At 43.3% G+C, this 18,145-nt stretch overlaps 1 protein-coding gene across 2 annotated transcripts; it reads right to left on the minus strand.

Moving 5' to 3' along the window:
• Positions 1-394: 394 nt before the first annotated feature.
• Positions 395-18,120, minus strand: XPNPEP3 (X-prolyl aminopeptidase 3). Of its 2 annotated transcripts, none has more exons than XM_083835158.1 (10): positions 17,820-18,120; positions 16,167-16,283; positions 13,285-13,692; positions 10,813-11,015; positions 10,274-10,336; positions 7,410-7,523; positions 5,081-5,166; positions 4,228-4,411; positions 2,619-2,739; positions 395-1,751 (listed from the first exon to the last, which is right to left on the minus strand). In XM_083835158.1, the coding sequence occupies exons 1-10, from the start codon at positions 17,863-17,865 to the stop codon at positions 1,585-1,587; spliced, it is 1,509 nt and encodes a 502-aa protein (XP_083691284.1). In that variant the 5' UTR covers positions 17,866-18,120; the 3' UTR covers positions 395-1,584. The 2 variants fall into 2 exon arrangements, with proteins under 2 accessions (XP_083691284.1, XP_083691285.1); XM_083835159.1 differs by lacking the exon at positions 17,820-18,120 and adding an exon at positions 17,429-17,725.
• Between the last annotated feature and the right edge of the window lie 25 nt (positions 18,121-18,145).

The raw sequence follows: 18,145 nt of genomic DNA on the forward strand, positions 1-18,145 counted from the left end.
GAAAAAAAGGGAAGGAAAAAAAAAAACCAAAACAGATTTTGCTAGATATTACACAGCAGCAGAGCCAGAAGTCAAACTTGAGAACCCTGATTACCATCCCCTACATCTACTGTGGGGAATTAGGGCAAAAAAGGGAAGAGGCAATGCCATTGATTAGAAAGGAAAGCAGGCATTAGGAAGCAGTGATATGGTGTGTCAAAATGAGTCAATATTGAAAGAGAAGAAAAAAAAACTGAGTGGAAAAATACTGAAAGCTACAATCAGAAAAGAAAAAAAAGATGATGTGAAGCAGAATTAAGCATAAATAACAGGAGATACATTGATTAGAGGCATTTTTCACACATGTTAAACAATTGATTGTCAAAATATCTTCAGGAAATACACAGACACCATGTTTGCCTCGAGTAGGTATATTTACTATGGCATACAATGGCTTGGGTTGTAGATTGATGCTGACAAAAGACAAGTCTCTTTACTCCTCATCCATCCTGGCCACAAATCACATTTGCAGCTGCCTCAAAAATATAATCACATAGCATTACCTACTGACACTTGGCAAAACCCAAAAGGCAGCAGTGATTATGCCCTCGGTGTTCTGAAAAGGAGAATTATTTCACAAAAGCTGTAAAAAGACTTGTGACTTGCCATACTGCAGTCTCTTGAAAAATGCACCGCTGAAGTTGCTGGCACTTACAGCATAAACCAGAAAGGTGCCATGACTGTCCCAGAATTGAACATCTCACATTTGGGTGACAACCAGCAGCTTCCCAGTGGAACCCAGCATAGCCAACACGGCCCTAGCTTCACAGGGCAGTGGTGGGCTCAGAACAGGAGCCTGGAATGGAGACTTGGGATAAAAAGAAGAGAATGTGGAAGACAGCAAGAATGGGCTTGTACAACCTCCTGAGCCCTATTAGTACTCTCCAAAATTACCAAACACTTCAAATAGCTGAAGGACCAGATGAGATGTTTTTCCCTGCTGTTGGCCCATTTTACATCTTCTCGAACAAGGTCTAAGCACGTCCTTACCCTTACAATACTTAAAAGCATTCTGCAAAGGCTTCAGGTAAAGCTACCTCCCAACCAAACCCATTTTCCTGACTACCAAACTCTCCTCTTCCAGGGCTCTATAAAGTCAAAGGTGTCTGACACAACCTTATTCCCCCAAAACAGCATTTTTCAAAGTTTTAAAAACTGACTGTTGTGGAACTACTGCTAAAGGGCGCTCAGCAGTTGTACCTATGCATATGTAGAGGGACCAGGCAGAAGCCCTGGTGGTGGCACTCATGAAACCCATCCAAGGGCACCAGAACCGATGGATCCACATAGCGGCAGGATGAATTCACCCCCATGTTCTACAACAGCTAAAAGGAAATCAGAAGGAAAATGCACACAGAAAAGATTGCTTTGCTTTTCAGCCCTCGATGCCTAAGTCTTTTGCATTCTACTTCCCAGCCTCAGGTTTGGAAATAGCCGTCAACAGTCCACACCTTCCATCAGTCGACAAATACAGCCAGCCACAGAGATCCGCATCCCTGGAGGTGTGCACCTCCCAAGAAGGCTGCAAGAAGCAGAGGAGGGTCATCATGAGCTGCGGCCACAGATCTGCTCGATGTCGTAGATCTCCTTGGGACAGTCAGCAGACAAGATGAGAGGCGAATCTTCTGCTATCACAACATCATCCTCAATGCGCACACCAATGCCACGAAACCTCTCCGGGGCATTCATGTCATTTTCAGGGATATAAAGGCCTGAAAGAAAGGAGGGAATTAAAACATGCCACACTCTCCAGAACAACATCTTTCCCTCACCGCACCACCATGAGAACAGGGTCAGACTTTCAGCAATATAACAGAAGTTTGACCCTGAAGAAGTTTAATAAGAAAAGCTGCTCTCTTTCCTTCAATCACAGCAGCTGGTAGACAAAGAAAGGAAAGTCTCTCTCAGTGCCTACAGATGCTAACATGTCGATTAAAACTTCCACAATTACAGCTGGTCCTTCTGCATTTCTTGCTCTCAATGCTGTGCTCACAATGATGATTTTAACAGTGTTCTGAATAGAAAGAGAGAAGAGCCGAGCATTAAATATCAGTTTTCAGCTGACAGCTCCAAATCCAGTGACAAGAAGAAACAAAGATTCATCGTGAAATGCCTAGTTTGCAAAGATAAGTTGTGAATGCCTGTAATTGCAGGCTGCAAGGTTCAAGAGACTTACGCTACCAGTGACTGGTAGTAGTTTAGTCACAGCAACACAGACCACAACACAAGTGAGTTTACTCTGCTTCTCTGCCCTGCAATTCACCTGTGCTGCTGAGGGTCAAATGCTAGCAGTCTGAGGTCTGTACTGCTCTGCCTTATGCTGCACAGCCACTTTCTGAGAGTTAACTCCCACAACTTGTTACCTTGGCTATGTTTGGGAGGGAAATATGGTTTTCTAATACTGTAACGACTTTGGGAAGGGATTAAGTTAAGGTTTTCTAACCCTGTAATCATTTCCAATTTCAGCAAGAAAGGATCTGAATGCTTTGGTCTGAGGGACCAACTAAATACTCAATGCAATACTGTTATCCTCAGTGTTACCTGGACAAAAGTCCACCACTGACTGTACATCTTTTTACCTGGTTCAATGGTTATCACCATGCCTGGCTGGAGCGGGAGCGATCGGGATATATCTGGGGTATCATGAACATCCATGCCCAGGTAATGGCCCACATGATGTGGGCAGTACTTTCGAACAGCCTAGCAGAAGACAAAACAAGTGTTAAGGAGGTAGTTAAGCACAGGCCAACCCGTTGTTCCAATGCAAAAGACTGGAGAGAAGAAAGAGAGCAGTTATGTGCTTAGCAAGCAGTCTGACTGCAATGACTAGGTCACTGGGTCTTCCAGTTATCAGAACTGGAGGCCCTCAAAACCTACCAGTACCAGCTGCCTGTTCTGAGTGTGTTGCAAACTGCCTTTCCTCCTCCCCGGCAAGAACAGCCCGAGCACATCACCACCTCAGCAGGACAGGCAAGACCTCAGTTTTTGTCTCGATGAACTTTGCTGCCCCAACCCTTTCCATCCCTTACACATCCAAGCCCTGTGTTGCTCCTGTCATTTGACCCTGACAACTGGCAGCAGCTGTACCAGCTGCTATGTGATGCGATGAAGCGGTCTCCTCTGCATGACAGAGAGGGTGCTGTGCCAATTTCACTCAGCAGCTACAGCAGGATTTTAACCCACCTCTACCGGGCACTGCTACTGCCTCCCCTTGCATCATCCCAATCCCCTCCCTCCAGAGAGGAGCTCTGTGTCACGGGGAATCAAAGAGCTAATTCCTCCTCTGCCCCACGCTCCTCACGTTCACTGGGGACTGAGCTGCAGACGCTGATCTCATCTGGCTGTGCTGCCGCCTGCCGAGAGAAAGCGGCATGATAGCCTGCGTGCAGGGGCGAGAACATGTGCTGTTATTGCACTGACACTGCAGGACAATTAACTCTGGCAGAAGTCTGTACTGCTGCCAAAGGGATAGCTCTGCCACCTGGTTCCTGCCAGCTTTCTTGTACCGGCATCAGCAATCATGCCGGTTTGCAGTGAATGGGACCAGGTAAACTTTTCCAACTGCAAAACAATCCTGTTTTGTCCGCATGTTCAGCTCTGTGGCAGAGCAGTTCCCCAGTCTGTTCAGCAGTGACAGAGAGGTGCAGAAGGGGCAGCAGGTGGAAAGACTGGGAAAATGGGCTGCACCTTTTGGTGGAACTGCAAATTTATGCTATTTTAAATAGAGCACGGAACTATGACTAATTGCCTGCAGTCAGCCCTTGACACGGACTTCTGCATTAGTGCCAATGTTTCTATAGGTCCCTTCAGACTGTCTGTATTCCAAGGTATAGCTACATGAATACGTAGTGCAGGCCAATGGAACGGATCTGCAGAGTGAAAGAGCAAGTGCCAAGGGGATAACATCCACACTACGCACATTGTTACTGAGATGTTACTTCAGATCAAATTGTGGGCTGAATGCCCATTAGGGGTTGAAACGCAACTTCGAGTTTAGCCTCATCTGAGAAAAACCCAGTTCTGTGCTGAGACCAGCCCATGACATTAATTAAAGCATATTAAGTAGGGACAATGAAAAGATTCACTTCAAAAGCACACTCCTGATCCAAACTAAAGCCAGTAATATAGCCTACGGATGCAATAGTCAGGCCTAATGGGGAGAAGCCGGATTAAAAATCCTGCAAGTACCTTGAAGAATTGGCTGTCAGTGACACTGCTCTTTAGGATCCCCAGATCTTTCAGTTTCTGTCCAATAAGGCTCAGCATGAGGCTGTAGATATTTTCCAGACTCACACCTGGGGAGCAGAGGCTCAGACAGGACTTCTGGATGTCCAGGACAGCCTGGTATAGTTCTGCCTGAGGTTTGGTGAACCTGCAAAACATTGAGAAAAGGACCAAAGGGCATTTCTCACAATTAAGTCCTCTACCCAGAAGCTGCTTTAGGGCCAGATTCAGTTCAGTGACGGAACAAGGAAAGTCAGAAAGGAAAGTAACTGGCTCCTTATTTGAAATGCCAGACTAGGCATCACTGAAACATGCCCTTCATCACACTGGGTAGAGGCAGGGTTTCTGGTTAACTTCCTAACCCCAAAGCAAAGCAAGGCAATGCTACTACTGGAAAAAGTCCACACCTGAGCCAAAACACGCAGGAATCAAACACGCAACCACATGGTGTGGTGAGCAACACCACACCAGCAAATTCACAACTGACACAGTCATGCACTAGTAAACTAAACTCCTGTTCCCTTACACACAACCAGAGTTAGAAGCAGCCGAATGCACAAGAGACCCCTCTGCACTTAAGACATACCGTGATAGTGAAAATAGCAGTGATCACAAATATTCATGCAGTAATTAATGAGGCATCGAGGAATATAACTTCTCATACTGACAGATTCATTTACACAATTTGATTACTCTGAAGAACCACAGAATGGAACATGGTCAAACTATTCAGAAACAGATCACACACACACACGTTCAAACTGCAACTTATTTAAGAGCTTCCCATATTCCTTCAAAACAGACAAACCAGCAATACCTTCCATTGACGGGCCAGGTTCGTGTGATGTCACTTACGTAGCAGGAAGACTCACATCCACCGTCTAGCAGGACCAGTTCACCATCCTGGAGAACAACAGGAAAAAATGCTCTGTGGATCAGTCGCTATTAACTGAATTGATTTCTCTGTCTGAGAGCAAGAAAGGAGATTATACGGTTATTCTTACAAAGCAGCTGCAGAGATGTGAATCCCTTTTGCAGAACAACACCCCAGGTGCTACTGTTTATAAACAGACTACTCCAGTTGGACTGTTTCTCCTCCAGTAAATTGTGCCAGTGACTCCTTTCACTAGTGAACTGTCTCAGTGACTGACACAGAAGTGTTTTGCAATTAAAAAAAAGTTTTTTTGAGTTACCACCATGATTACTAATAAGTAAAAAAAAATTAGCCTTGTCACAAGACTCAGCAAAATAACTTCTCTGGCAGCGTATGCCTGCTGTAAAAGCACTACTGAATAGTTTGCACCATCTTCCTTCTCTTCTGGGACCTTTCTGACTGCTCTAAAATATACTTCTGAATCTACCTGGTGATGAAAATGGACTTTGGAGATGTGAATCTCCAATTCATTTCAGTAAAACTGTTCCATGTCAATCGAATCACTGACTGCCCATTTTCTAGAAAGCAATGCAAAAAAAGAGAAAGTGCCAAGAACAAAACCACTGCCTTGCTTTCCCCCCTTGAAAGGGTTAGCAACAAATTGAGCAATCAGAACTGTAAAAACTTTGGATTAAATTCTCTACGGATTTACACTGCATGTAATTCAAGACCTTTTCTAGAGATTCATTCCACAGACCAGACTGTGCCAGCAGCCACAATGTGGCATGACAAAAAATAATTCTAGTGCATTAAGGGAAAATAAGAAGCGGATGGCTTGCATTGCTTCCAGTGCTACTACCATTATGTACAGATAAGTGGTACACACACTCACAATGTAGATAAACTAGCAGTGAGATTGTCTCACTATCACACATATAAGCCATTAGCTATCCATTTAAACTCTAATTTCAACTTCAAAATAGTCGGTTCAATTATTTAAGTAAAATATGAAATTGTAGCACCTGTCCTCGTCCAAGCAATTAAGCAAGCTGAATAACAATTTACTGGCTAAAGGAATTCAGCCTGTGGTTTCATTGTTCGGTGAGTGCCTTCTTATGTTACACATCTTTTCCTCTTTTTTTTAAAGAGGAATCTACTAAGTAGTGGACTGAAGTACACACCTGGCCATATGAAACCTTTAGATTCCTTCCAAATTAGATACCTTGTCAGCCTATTTGGCAACAAGATCCGTAAGAGGCAGCTCACAAAGGAACAGTCAAGTTTGTGTGTTTAACCTCCTACTTACCTGTCTAGAAAGAGCAAGTGACAGTATTTAACAGAACAACATTAACAGAAGCAGCTGGAGTTACAAGTGCATGCCTGACCTTGGATGACAGTACAACAAAGCTTCTTTCTGCCCCAAACAGCCTGTCATATCTTTTGTACGTGTGTCTCTGCAGATCATTTCAAGGTCTGCTTACATGCCAGCTTCAAGACAAGACAATGCTAGCAGGAAAAGTTTCCTCCTGTATTAACATGTAGGGAAAATATGCTCCACTGAGACGTGAATTGTGAATACAGCAGTGGGGTTACACTGCTTCTCAGAATACTTCTCTGAATCTAGAGGTGTTTTATCAGGAGAGCTGGAAAGGGTTCAATTCAATAGTATGAATCTTCAAAATAAGGCAGATACATTAATTTACCTACAACTATTTAATTCACCTCTCTCAACATTTAATGCTAGTCCTTTCCTTCCTTGTTCCTCTTCCTTGCTTTGTTGGCCTACATGGAGTCTGAAATGCATTTCAGCTTAGCCAGAGAAGGAATGCATTTTTGCACCTTAGGTTGCACAAGGCCCAGCAAAGCAAGTGACAGCAGAAGGCCCCCGGAGTGCCTTTACTCTGTCTGCTGCAGCGGTCCCTCTCTTCTGTGAGGCTGCCAACTCACCCAGTGCTGCACACTACAGGACAGAAACGTGGTGCAGGAGCAGGCATGCTTGCTAAATGAAGGATTTGGAAGCTTGTTTTCAAGTCCTGGCACTCTGCAGAAAATACAGCAGCAAGTGCAAAGAGGAGAGAAAGAGACTAGAAGGAGTAAAGTTAATCTGTCACTGACAGTAAAGCTTACCAGGGAGGATTCCTTTCCCCTGCTAACTTGAAAACATTTAAGTGTTTTGATCTGCTCAGCCAAAATGGAGATCAGCATGGGGATGCATATGGGGACAGTGTGTTCCAGAAACGCATTTTAAGTAACTGGACAGCGTATGGTTTACCTTGATGAGCTGATTGTTCTTCACATAGTGCAAAGTGTTTGATCTATTGCCACCAGCTACAACAGGGGGGTAGGCCAAGATATCAGCACCACGAGCCCGGCACTCAAATTCAAACTGGAAAACAGATTCAGAGAGGAGACAGTTAGTGCTGGTGATTAACTGCCCTGGGGCTACTATAATTCATGTCCTATAAGTCTTTTCTTACTTCGTATGACACAAAGTGACATTGCAAAGTGAATTTATTACATGAAAACAGCCTAGAAGTTTTTCCAGAACTCTGGAGGAAATAATACAGAGCTATCCACTTTTCATGAGAGGGTTTTACACCTGCATCCAATCTCATGGAAGCTCTCAATGGTGCAAGTTGTTCAATACAGCATCAAACATTCATGACGTTGCCATAAATCCAGGTGAGGATTTGCTCTTCTATAAAGTAATGCTCTTAGTTGCCATACAGCTTTGCAAATTTTCTAAGATCCTAAATGCCAGCAAGCCAACAGATGTGTTTTGCTGCTGTCTTTTAAAATTACAGACTACCAGAATATTTACAGCACTATGTACTTTTACAACCCTGACCAATAAGAAGGTTAAGGAAGTATGTGCTAGCTGCATCTCTGAGCAATAAATAAATAATTTTTTTATTTTTTTTCCAAAAGTTCAAGATCTTTACCTTCCTTCAGTGATAAAGCAGACGAAAGCATGGAAATGAATAAACTTATGTCTATTAAGCCCCTCTATATCCTCAATATATTACTAATATGTCTTTTCTATGATAAGCAAAAACATGTGGGAAAGAGCACTTCAGGATTCCTATATGCAGTAAGGTAGATTTTACAATCCTGAAGAAGAGTGAAAAACTGAGCTGTAAAATCCATTTAAATTAAAATCATTTTCTTTACAAGTTAGACATACTGCTCGTTGCCATGTCAGCAGAGGCCCATCTATGTCAGAACTGAGGGTCAAATCCTGCTGATGTTCCTCAAACATACATCTCACTGCAATTCCTTATGTAATTCCTTAGCAAATGTGCAAGCAAATTAGTCTTTATTTTGTAACTGAGAGGTGTCTACATTGCTTCAAGACAGTTGTGGTAATCCAATGCAGTGAGAGGCTATAGTCAAGAGACGGAGGCTTTACAAATAGCTGTTATACCTACCTATATTTTGTACAATACAATTGCTTTATAGAGTAAGATGATAACCGTCTCTGATTGTTTAGAAGGTTTTGTAGTTAAATACATTAGAAATATATATCAATAGCAGATAAACGTTGAAAACTGATATATTCCTTCAGTAAGGGTGGGGGAAGTACTGCTAAAGAATTCCCCACGCTGACCTTACTGTGAAAGCTGCCACAAAAGCAGACGCCACGGCTGCTGACAAGGTATACATTAATCAGGTATGCCCCTCTCCAGATGTGGAAGGTGAGAATGTGCACAAAAGTAAGAACGTTCACTAAAATTCTCACAGTCACTGAGACAAACAACCACCCAGCTAGGAAGAACTCCTTCAGTAATTGAAAATTTGCTTTTTTTCAGTTCTTCCATACCGATCCAGCTTTTTTATCACCATTGCCTTGGTGACAGTCTATAAAATGGATAGTAGAAAACAGGCTGCATTTGACTTACACAGTTAACAATATCACACACCTTAAAAGAAGTAACTTCTTGAATCTCACAACACTGTATTAAGCAAATAGCAGATAACTGCAACATAAAAGTATCTTACTACTTTTCCCAATTATTATCTGTTGTATGAATTGTCATCTACAGTAAGTTATTTTTATTGCAGATATATGCATAATCTCTTCGTATGTTCAGCAAGGAGAGGAAGATCCAAATGGCCATGGATTCTCACTCAGGGTAGGTGGAAATGGTAAAAATAAACAAACAAACAAAAACTCTACTGAAATCCTACATTCAAACTCAGGATTTTCCATTTATTAAGCTAGTATTTCTCTAGAGCAGTCAGTCTGCTTAGGTAAGGCACACTTTGAACTCTTGTCCATGAGGCAGGCTCACAGCTCACCCAAACACAGATGCAGCCAACTTCTCTCTCTTTTACAACTTTTCTGGAATTAGTTGTTACATTTTGTCTCCCTTTAACTCTTCAGTCCTCCTCACTCTTCTCTCCCATGTTTTTTCTTTGCTTTTTCTCCCACGTTGCAACTTCCCCCACACCAACTGCGTCCTTCTTTAACCAAATCTTCACGCAGTAGCTTCCCACCATCACTGGTAGGACTACTTTGTGTCTTGCTGCAACACTCAAGGTGCTCTGAAGAATTAGGCCAGCATTTTCAAAGGAGCTAGAGAACAGCCTTACTTTTCAGTTACTTTAAATACAAACAAACAAACAAACAAACACTCCTCTTTTTTATGCCTTTGAAGGCACATTAACCCTTTCTGGAGCTTTGGCTTCAACTTCACTGCTCCTTGGAAATAAAGACAACAAACAAAAAAGACCTCCAGGAAGAATATTTCATCCTCAGTGTCAGAACACTGAACACTGGGACCAGTACATGCGTGAGAGTAAGAATCTAGTAGGGCTACGTGGTACAAGATATATATCCATAGGGGTAGAAGTACGTTTTTATTGTTATAGGTCCCAAATTCAGAATCTGTTGACATCTCCAAGCACACTCGAAAACAATCTGCTGCAACACTGACTTAGGTCAAAGGAGTTGCCCAAACAAGACTGCAGTTCCAGGAGAGTCCGGGGGCATGTCTAAGGAGATGTGAGAGTTGGGTGAAGGAGGGATATGCTACAGTGGGAGCCACATCATAGGGAGATCTGACATTCCTAGTTTCCTGGAAGAATAAAAAACATCCAGCCCTTCTATCTCACTCCCAACAATGAGATACTCACCTTTGCATACAGAAAGGCTTCGTCCACTGGAGATTTGCTGGCAAACATTGTCTCTATGAAAGCCTACAAAAAAAGCACAGCCTTTCAGTTAGTAAAGGAGCCTGAACTTGAGAGAAATTCTTTTTTATTATCCGCTGTCTTTTGGGGAATGCCTAAAATGAGCTGATTTCTTGAAAACAATGGGATAAATGGGGAAGAAAATGTCATGAGAAAGGAGAGTGGAAGTAGGGGAGAGAGTATAGGGCAACCCCTATTCCTGAATTAATAGTACTTTAAAACAGTCTAACAGCTGCTGCCTCATCTTGGCTGAAGTTCCATTAACTGAGAGAAGCTAGTGGTCCAAACCATCTTCCTGTTTCTCCTTGTCATGTGGAGGGAGCTGAGCTCAGCCAATAACCGAGAGACAGCAGTTCAGTAACTAAGATTAGACCTTATCCTTCCAACCTACCTCACCTTACCAACACCCCTCTCCCCTTTCTTACTTAAAGGAATGCATTGGTTCATTTTGAGAGCAGTTCATTTTGAGCACAACTGCATACCTCTGCTGTCACCCGCCCAGCTATCTTCATCCTTTCAATCTCTGCGGGAGATTTGATCAGCCGAAGGTTTTGCACTAGACGTCGGATGCCCTGGATATGATTTTTGCTGCGAGCTTTTATCTCAGCCAGGGGCTGCATATAGTCAGAGTGCAGCTCTTTATGCACTGGTTTAGTCAAGTCGTACCACACCATGCTTGACTCACCTGGAATACAAAGCAAAAGCTGACGCAGAAGAAGATAAATTTAGAAATTTCCTCCCTATACTGAACAAAATCAATCCTCCTAGACTAGACCTGTTGCTACATTTGAGAAGATAATTTCCTCTGAATCTGCATTTACAGGCCATATATATACTTTCACGGAACAATAGAGCTCTCTTCAAAATGTGGAAAATTAGCAATGCATAACATGTAAGATTTGACAAATCCCCACTTATATGCAAATACTGGGCTTTGTGATCAGCACTGATCTTGTACGGATTAATTTAGAATTTGTGTATCAAAGCCGCACTTGTATAGGTAAGCGAGCCACCGCATTGCAGTGGTGCATGTTCTGAATCATTCTCTCATTTAGCCTGCCCCTCTGATGCTGTAAGGCATGTTACCCGCTGCATGGAATCACGGTCATTATCAACCATGCTTCAAAATATCTTTGGGGAACAACTGCTTATTTCAGCCGTTGAAAGGAGATGAACTTACTGAGGACAAGCGTATTTACCTATGTGAAAATTTATTTAGAACATCAGAGCTCGCACCCACATTCCCCCACAGGAGCATTTTAAGAGGGAATGAGTAGAAAAGCCACGTAGAGTCACAGCTGAGGCCCACCTAGGCCCTCTATCTTTGGTGACAGTAACCATTAGCAGGTGCTTACAAAAAGTCTCTAAGAAACAGGGTATTAGTGAAAAATTATTTCTCCTAGCACATCCTCCTCGCTTTTGGTTTCTTCATTTCAAGGCTCCATCTTCATAACTGATTAACTGCTTTTCATGGGACTAAAATCTTTTGAATCCACTTATACTTTTGATGTTCCAGACCTCCTGTGAATGATCTACAGTTTAAAACGTAAAAGGTGTGAAAACCTGCCACCTGACCATTTCATTCAGTGTTCCCTTTTGATTGTAGCTAATGACAAATAGTGACTAATCATTCCTATTCATCCTCTTTGCGCTTTCTATAACCACACACCTTTCATACCTTACACGCTGTTTTCTGTTTCAAGAAGAGCAAGTTTGTCTAGCATGTATCTCATGGAGAATCCATATTTCTGATCATTCTTGTTGCCCTTTGCCTTTATTTTCAATATATCTTTCTTTGAAACAAAATAACTAGAATCAGAGACAGTATTTAAGACTCCAGCATTCACTGGATCTGTGTAATCCCCCAAACTCTTGCTCTTTTTATATTGCCATAAGCTTCCAGCTTCATTTCATAATACATACAAATTCACCCTGGGTTGTAAGTATTGGGGCTACATGGTGATGTGCGATGCACAAGAACAATCTAAAGGACAGTAATGTTTGTGTTTCAAGAATACGTCAACAGCTAGCTAACAAAGGTGAGGGAACTAACAAGATCCCTTGATGGATCATTTTTCAGAGCCTATTATGAATAAAATTCCTCCAAGTTTCCCATGCTTTGTCTGGTTCTGGCTCTGTCAGCAAAAAGACACACCTAAAACAGTAACATGGTCTGCCAGGCTGTCTTGTTTATTATATTTCTTACTTTTCACAAATGTGCTCCCCAGCAACCACATGGGTACACAAGAAGTTTAGAGTGGAGGAAAAACTATTATTTTCAAAAGTAGGTTTCCATTATTAACTCTCAAGAAGCTAACAAAAATATTTGATTCTCTAATAAAGCCGGGGCACAGCTTTGCTCAGTGTATACAAGAATGCTTTGAGAAAATGAGATGGCTTAATACTTGATCTTTCATAGAAGAATCTGATATGCAGCAACTAGATAACTGCTCACATAGGACAGACAGAACCGGTCAGAGAAGCAGTTTTGTATCACCTCACCGGGATTACAAAGTAAATGTAATGTACATGAAAGATGCCAGCCTAACTAAAATATTCTATGAACAGATCAAATACGGAATAGGCAGGAACAGCAGAACAAGCCTCCTACTTGCACAGACCACCTCTCCATTAACAATTATTCTTATTGAGATTATGTGGGACAAAAGGTGGGAAATTTACACTGGCAAGCTATAGATGTCTAAGTTAAATGCCTAACTTAAGATCCTGCATCTTTTCTGCAGTCAGTCAACAAGGAGAGAGTATCTTAAAGCACCTACAGGAAACCCTCCTTGTTTCCACAGACACTAGCACCAATACAGGCTCCCTAATCAGGTATTCAAGGGAGATGGCTTCACCTAATTGCTACCCAGCTACTTCCCAGAACTGTTAAGATGTCTCCTTCAGACCCTACAACCCATGTCTCATCTCACCCCCCCTCCATTTTCTGTTACCTTTCAGCTTGGCCACCAAGTGCCTGAACTCCTCTATAGTGTAAGCTTCATCTACTCCTGTGAGAGCAACAGCCCCATCTGTGCCTGACCTGGGCCCGTCCCACAGCTCTCGTCTCGGATCTCTCCGGGGCACAAAAAGGATGGCCTTGTGGGAGGGCAGCGCTTTGTCGGGAAGGCTCTGCAGCACCAGGATGCTGTCAGGCTCCTGGAACCCGCAGAGGTACAGGAAGTTAGTGTCCTGGTGGAAAACGTAGGGGATGTCATTGCTCATGTAGTAGGTGGGATTCGATAACAGAATCACTGTGTGGTCCGCTCCTTCGCGGTCCTGGGCTTCCTTCTGGATCAATGCCATCAGTTTGTGTCGGCGAAGAGCATATTCCACCTGTGACAATCCTGGGGTTACCTCCCCTGTGAACAAAAGCCAAATCAGACCAAGAAATTCAAGGCACCCATGATATTTTACTAATCACAGTGACTGATTCCTGACTCCTCCCTGATGCCTTTCATACGCACGGCTTCACTGTGGTCCCTCCACAATTAGTCTTTCCATTGCTGTCTTCCACACCACTTCAGCTCCCACCCCTACAGCACATCCTCGCTCATTCTGCTCCTCCGTCATGCAAAGGGAGAAATTTGTTTTAAACAAAACCCAGATTTTCTGTTATATATTTCTGTACAAAGGCAGAAATCACAGAACCTGGTAGATCTAGACAACCCAAAGCATTCAGTGAATAAAACTTCGGAAGGAACAAATTTCAGATAGATAAGGAAAAATGGGGAAGGGACAAGGCAAACAGAACTTTGGCTGCTGAAAACTGATGGGTTTTTTTATGGCATCTGGACATTGAACAGAAGATTACCTCCTCAGGTTGAGCACTGGTCTCCTCAGATAAAGCTAAAATGTCTATTCAAATACACGCTAAGTCAACTCATAAAGTACCTAGTTCTAAGCTCTAAAGGGCAGACTGTTACTGGGAGGTGAATCAGAAACAGAGGCTGTCCCTGCAGAGTACAGCCAGTCACAGGATTCCAAGCAGAAAGAAACCACGACCTGCAGGCTGGCATCAGAACCTCTGATTAAAAGAAGGAATCTTCTCCGGGGAGGATGTAGCTGCTCTAGATAATTAACAATTTGGATTTTTTCAAAGCTAAGTACTATATTTCCAATGACTCTAACTAAATAAATCATATTTTAGATGAAGGTATGTTTCGTATTGCTCCAGTTTCAAAAATCATGAAGTACAGCGATCGAAAGACTCACCAAAACAAGACTGAAGACAAAAAAAAACAACGAACAACAGACTAAGTATGTATTTTTTTAAATGTGAGACTCCTTAACTGTGCTATAAATTGCTTTGTGAGCCTTAATCAGTGCTTTGGCTAATATCTTATTTTAACATGGATTGAATTTTCATACTGTTAAATTCTAGTTTCATATTATTTAACGTATTGACAATTCTAGAAAAAAATATTTACTTGTAAATGGATTCTTGCAGAAGTGGGGTGGGAAAGAAAGTTTTATCCAGAATGTCTTTCTCTGACAGAAGAGTTTAAAGAAAACACATGTCGTTTGCATTAAACTTTACGCCTTGGTATTTGGTGTAAAAGTAATCTTTTTTGTTTTTTTTTTTTTTTTATCTGTAGATCTACAAATGACATAGAACACAGAAACTGTTTTAGTGGAATCTGATCCCACTTTTCTGCAATATTACGCTACAAATTTCCTAGCCTCCACTACATGCCAGCCAGCTAACTACTGCAAACAGTCCTGTCAAGTTTAGAAGCCGCAATACGTTTCCTTCCAATTGCGAGGCGTGGAATTCTCTTTGCCTTAAAGATATTTTCTTTTAAAAACACTAATTACAATAAATCAATGTCATATTATTTTAAGGAAAACAACACTCCTTTGTTAAAAGGAAAGTTACTACGAACAGCTGGAGTTCTTCTCTGGTATTTCAGTTCTGCGTACTTTTAAAGTGTCTCATTTACTGTGAACTGTTCTTCAGTGCCTTGAGCCACCTGATCTAATATTGCAGTTAGCTCTGCTTTGAGCAGCGAGTGGACCTGGTGATGTCCTGAGGGCCCTTCTGACCTGAATTATCCTACAATTAAACATCTAAGTATATGGTTATATATTCATCTGTTCTCTCTGCATACATACCTATGAAAAAAGAACACAAACTCAGAATAGTTTCCTGGATATATTCAAGAATATATTTTTTTTATTTTCAATTTAAAAAAAAATGTTAAAGATGTTATTACTGTCACCTCATATCTACAAACTCATTTTCACTGAATGCGAATAATAAATGTGCACAACTTCACCATCTCTTTTATCGCTACCTTCTAACTTTATAGAGACTTGTCTCTTTTTCTTCTCTTCCTCAGTTTGAATACTCTTCCGAAGAGGACGTTCTTTAGACAAGCAGTGACCATCTTTCAGTAAGTCTCTCTCCAGTCTCCCTTCATGAATCAGCGCCTTTATTTTGTGACTCACAAGACATTGGATACGAATTATTCTGGTATTTCAGCTTACACAAAGAATTCTCCCTTTTTCATATAAAAAAAACTGTATTTGCAGGACAATGAGCTCACAAGTTGCTGCTGCCATGAAAGATCTACAGCACTTAAGTCAGTGACGACAAGCCTTCTGATGAGAAGGTAGAAAGCTAACATGCAAAGCCTGTTTTTGGAATCAGCATCACCTCAGACAAGGAAGTTAAATACTAGATATAATTACTGCCTACTGAAGCTAATCATGAGCAGCTGAAATCACGGACAACTGTATGATGCAACAGATCAATACTCTGTCCTAGACATCTCAGAAAAGCAGAGAAAAGAAAAAATGTCAGCGATTGGCTCATAGTGAGCATGAACCTAACCTGGTTTGAGAAGGTGTGGGTGTGTGAAGGGGCTGGGCTGGCCCAAATACCGGTTTGGAATCTTCTTCTGCTGGGCGGGCTGGATGGAAAATCTTCGGAGCGCACATGACTTGCAAACTAGAGGAAAAGAAACACACCGTGTCAAGGTAAAAGATCTTTGCAGGTAGCAAGCTGCAGAATTATACTCCAGTCATCTTAGTCTTTGTAGCATTCATTCGCCTCGTATCACAAAATATCCAACTTTTGAACTTGTCGCATACCTTGATAGCTTACAAAACAACATGCACACAACTCAACTAATGACCAAATATTCGTAAAACAGATTGAAAGAAATTAGCGTAATAACAATTAAACCTGACAATTCCAGCAAGAAAACAGAAAGCTGTGTTACTTTGCACATGCCTGCTCTTTGTGCGCAAGATGCACTCAGCACCGTCCCCATCCCTTGCTTCCCTCAAGCAGCAGAGGGCCTGAAGCGCTACTTTCCGCCTGCATATCGCTATTTCTTGACTACACCTTCAAAAACCGCTCTGAACATGAATGTGTTCCGTGAATATGGAACAACTGAGGAATTTTCAAGGCCTCTACAGTGCTTTTGTTAGTAATAACGCCACTAAGACGTCATCAAGTTGCAGATATTTTTTTTCCTGTATGAAAGATGCTTGAGGTTCCTCGTTTATGTATTTAACTTGCCAGAAGCAGCGGCCAAGTTGAAAACGGTTCCTCAGCAGTATCGCCGTGTATCCCATTTCCACATCCACTAACTGCTCATACAGCCAAAGCAGGCAATTTTTAAAGAGAATTACAAGTGTGCGTTAGGGAGCTGGAGGAGCGCACAGCAAGACAAAAGCTGGAATTAAATACTGGTGTCACAAACTTCACTGACTTGGGATTTCTCAGTCACAGCCTTTCACAGCTAAAGAATTGCTGATGCCTAGCTACAAATTATCTAACACATGGAGGGAGATGATAGTGGGTTTCCTAACATGTAGCAGCTGATGCTCCAGACACTGCCTTTCATGTCACTTGCCACGTGCCTACTACAAAATGAATTTATACTGCTATGGCATAGATAGTCCTGGACTCTCAGAACAAATGATAATCAACTTTTCAGTAGCAGAAGCAACTATAAAGCTATGTTGCATGAGCTGAGCAGCTGCCTGCCTTTCAGGGAGATGAGACTTGAGTCTGTGGCAGAACTGTATGCCTTGGGAGTTGCTGTGCGAGCTGCTGCGTTCAGCCACTAATTGGGGATTACTTACGCGGGACGAGGGATAGGCACAGCATAAACCATTCACTGCGTGATGACTGACGGGAGTAACAGCCTGGGGATGCAGGCAGGGAGGGCTAATTACAGTTTTAATTACAGAAAACGAGAGGTTTTCAGAGGCTCTACCCCGCCCCCCCCCCGAGCAGGCAGCGAGCTGAGGGACCACAACAGGCACTCAATAAAGCGACATTCTGAACGCTCGGGGAAGCTTTCCAACGTGGTGCTTTATTTTCCACACAACAACCCGTTCCCCCGGCGGGCTCAGGCGTGCTCTGGGCCACGACCCAGGGCCGGAGCCAGCCTCCCCCCTACCCCTTCCCCACCCCCCTCAGCGCCTAGGGCCGGCGGCAGGGGCTGGGGCTCCGCGGCGAGGACCCTCTGACCTGGGGAGCCGCGCCAGCCCCTCGCCGCCGCCAGGAGCCTCCGCATGGCCGAGGGCCGGCGCCAGCGCGGGGCTCCGCCACCCGCCCGCCCCCTGCCCGCCCACCGCGGGGCCTTCCCCGCCGCGTCGCCGCGCCGTGACACCGCAAACAGGCGGCCCGGCACCGCCTGAGGGGCCCGCCCGAGCCGCCCGCGGGGGGCACCCGGCGAGCGGCGCTGCGAGGGGGAGAGGAAACGGCGGGGGCGAGCGCGCGGCCGCCCTGAGGTGCAGCGCGGCGGCCGCCGGCCGTTTAACGGCCACCCCGCTTCTAGAACGTTCGGGCCGCCG

This window comes from Anser anser (genome assembly GCF_964211835.1).
Source record: "Anser anser genome assembly, chromosome: 1".
NCBI lineage: Eukaryota > Metazoa > Chordata > Aves > Anseriformes > Anatidae > Anser > Anser anser.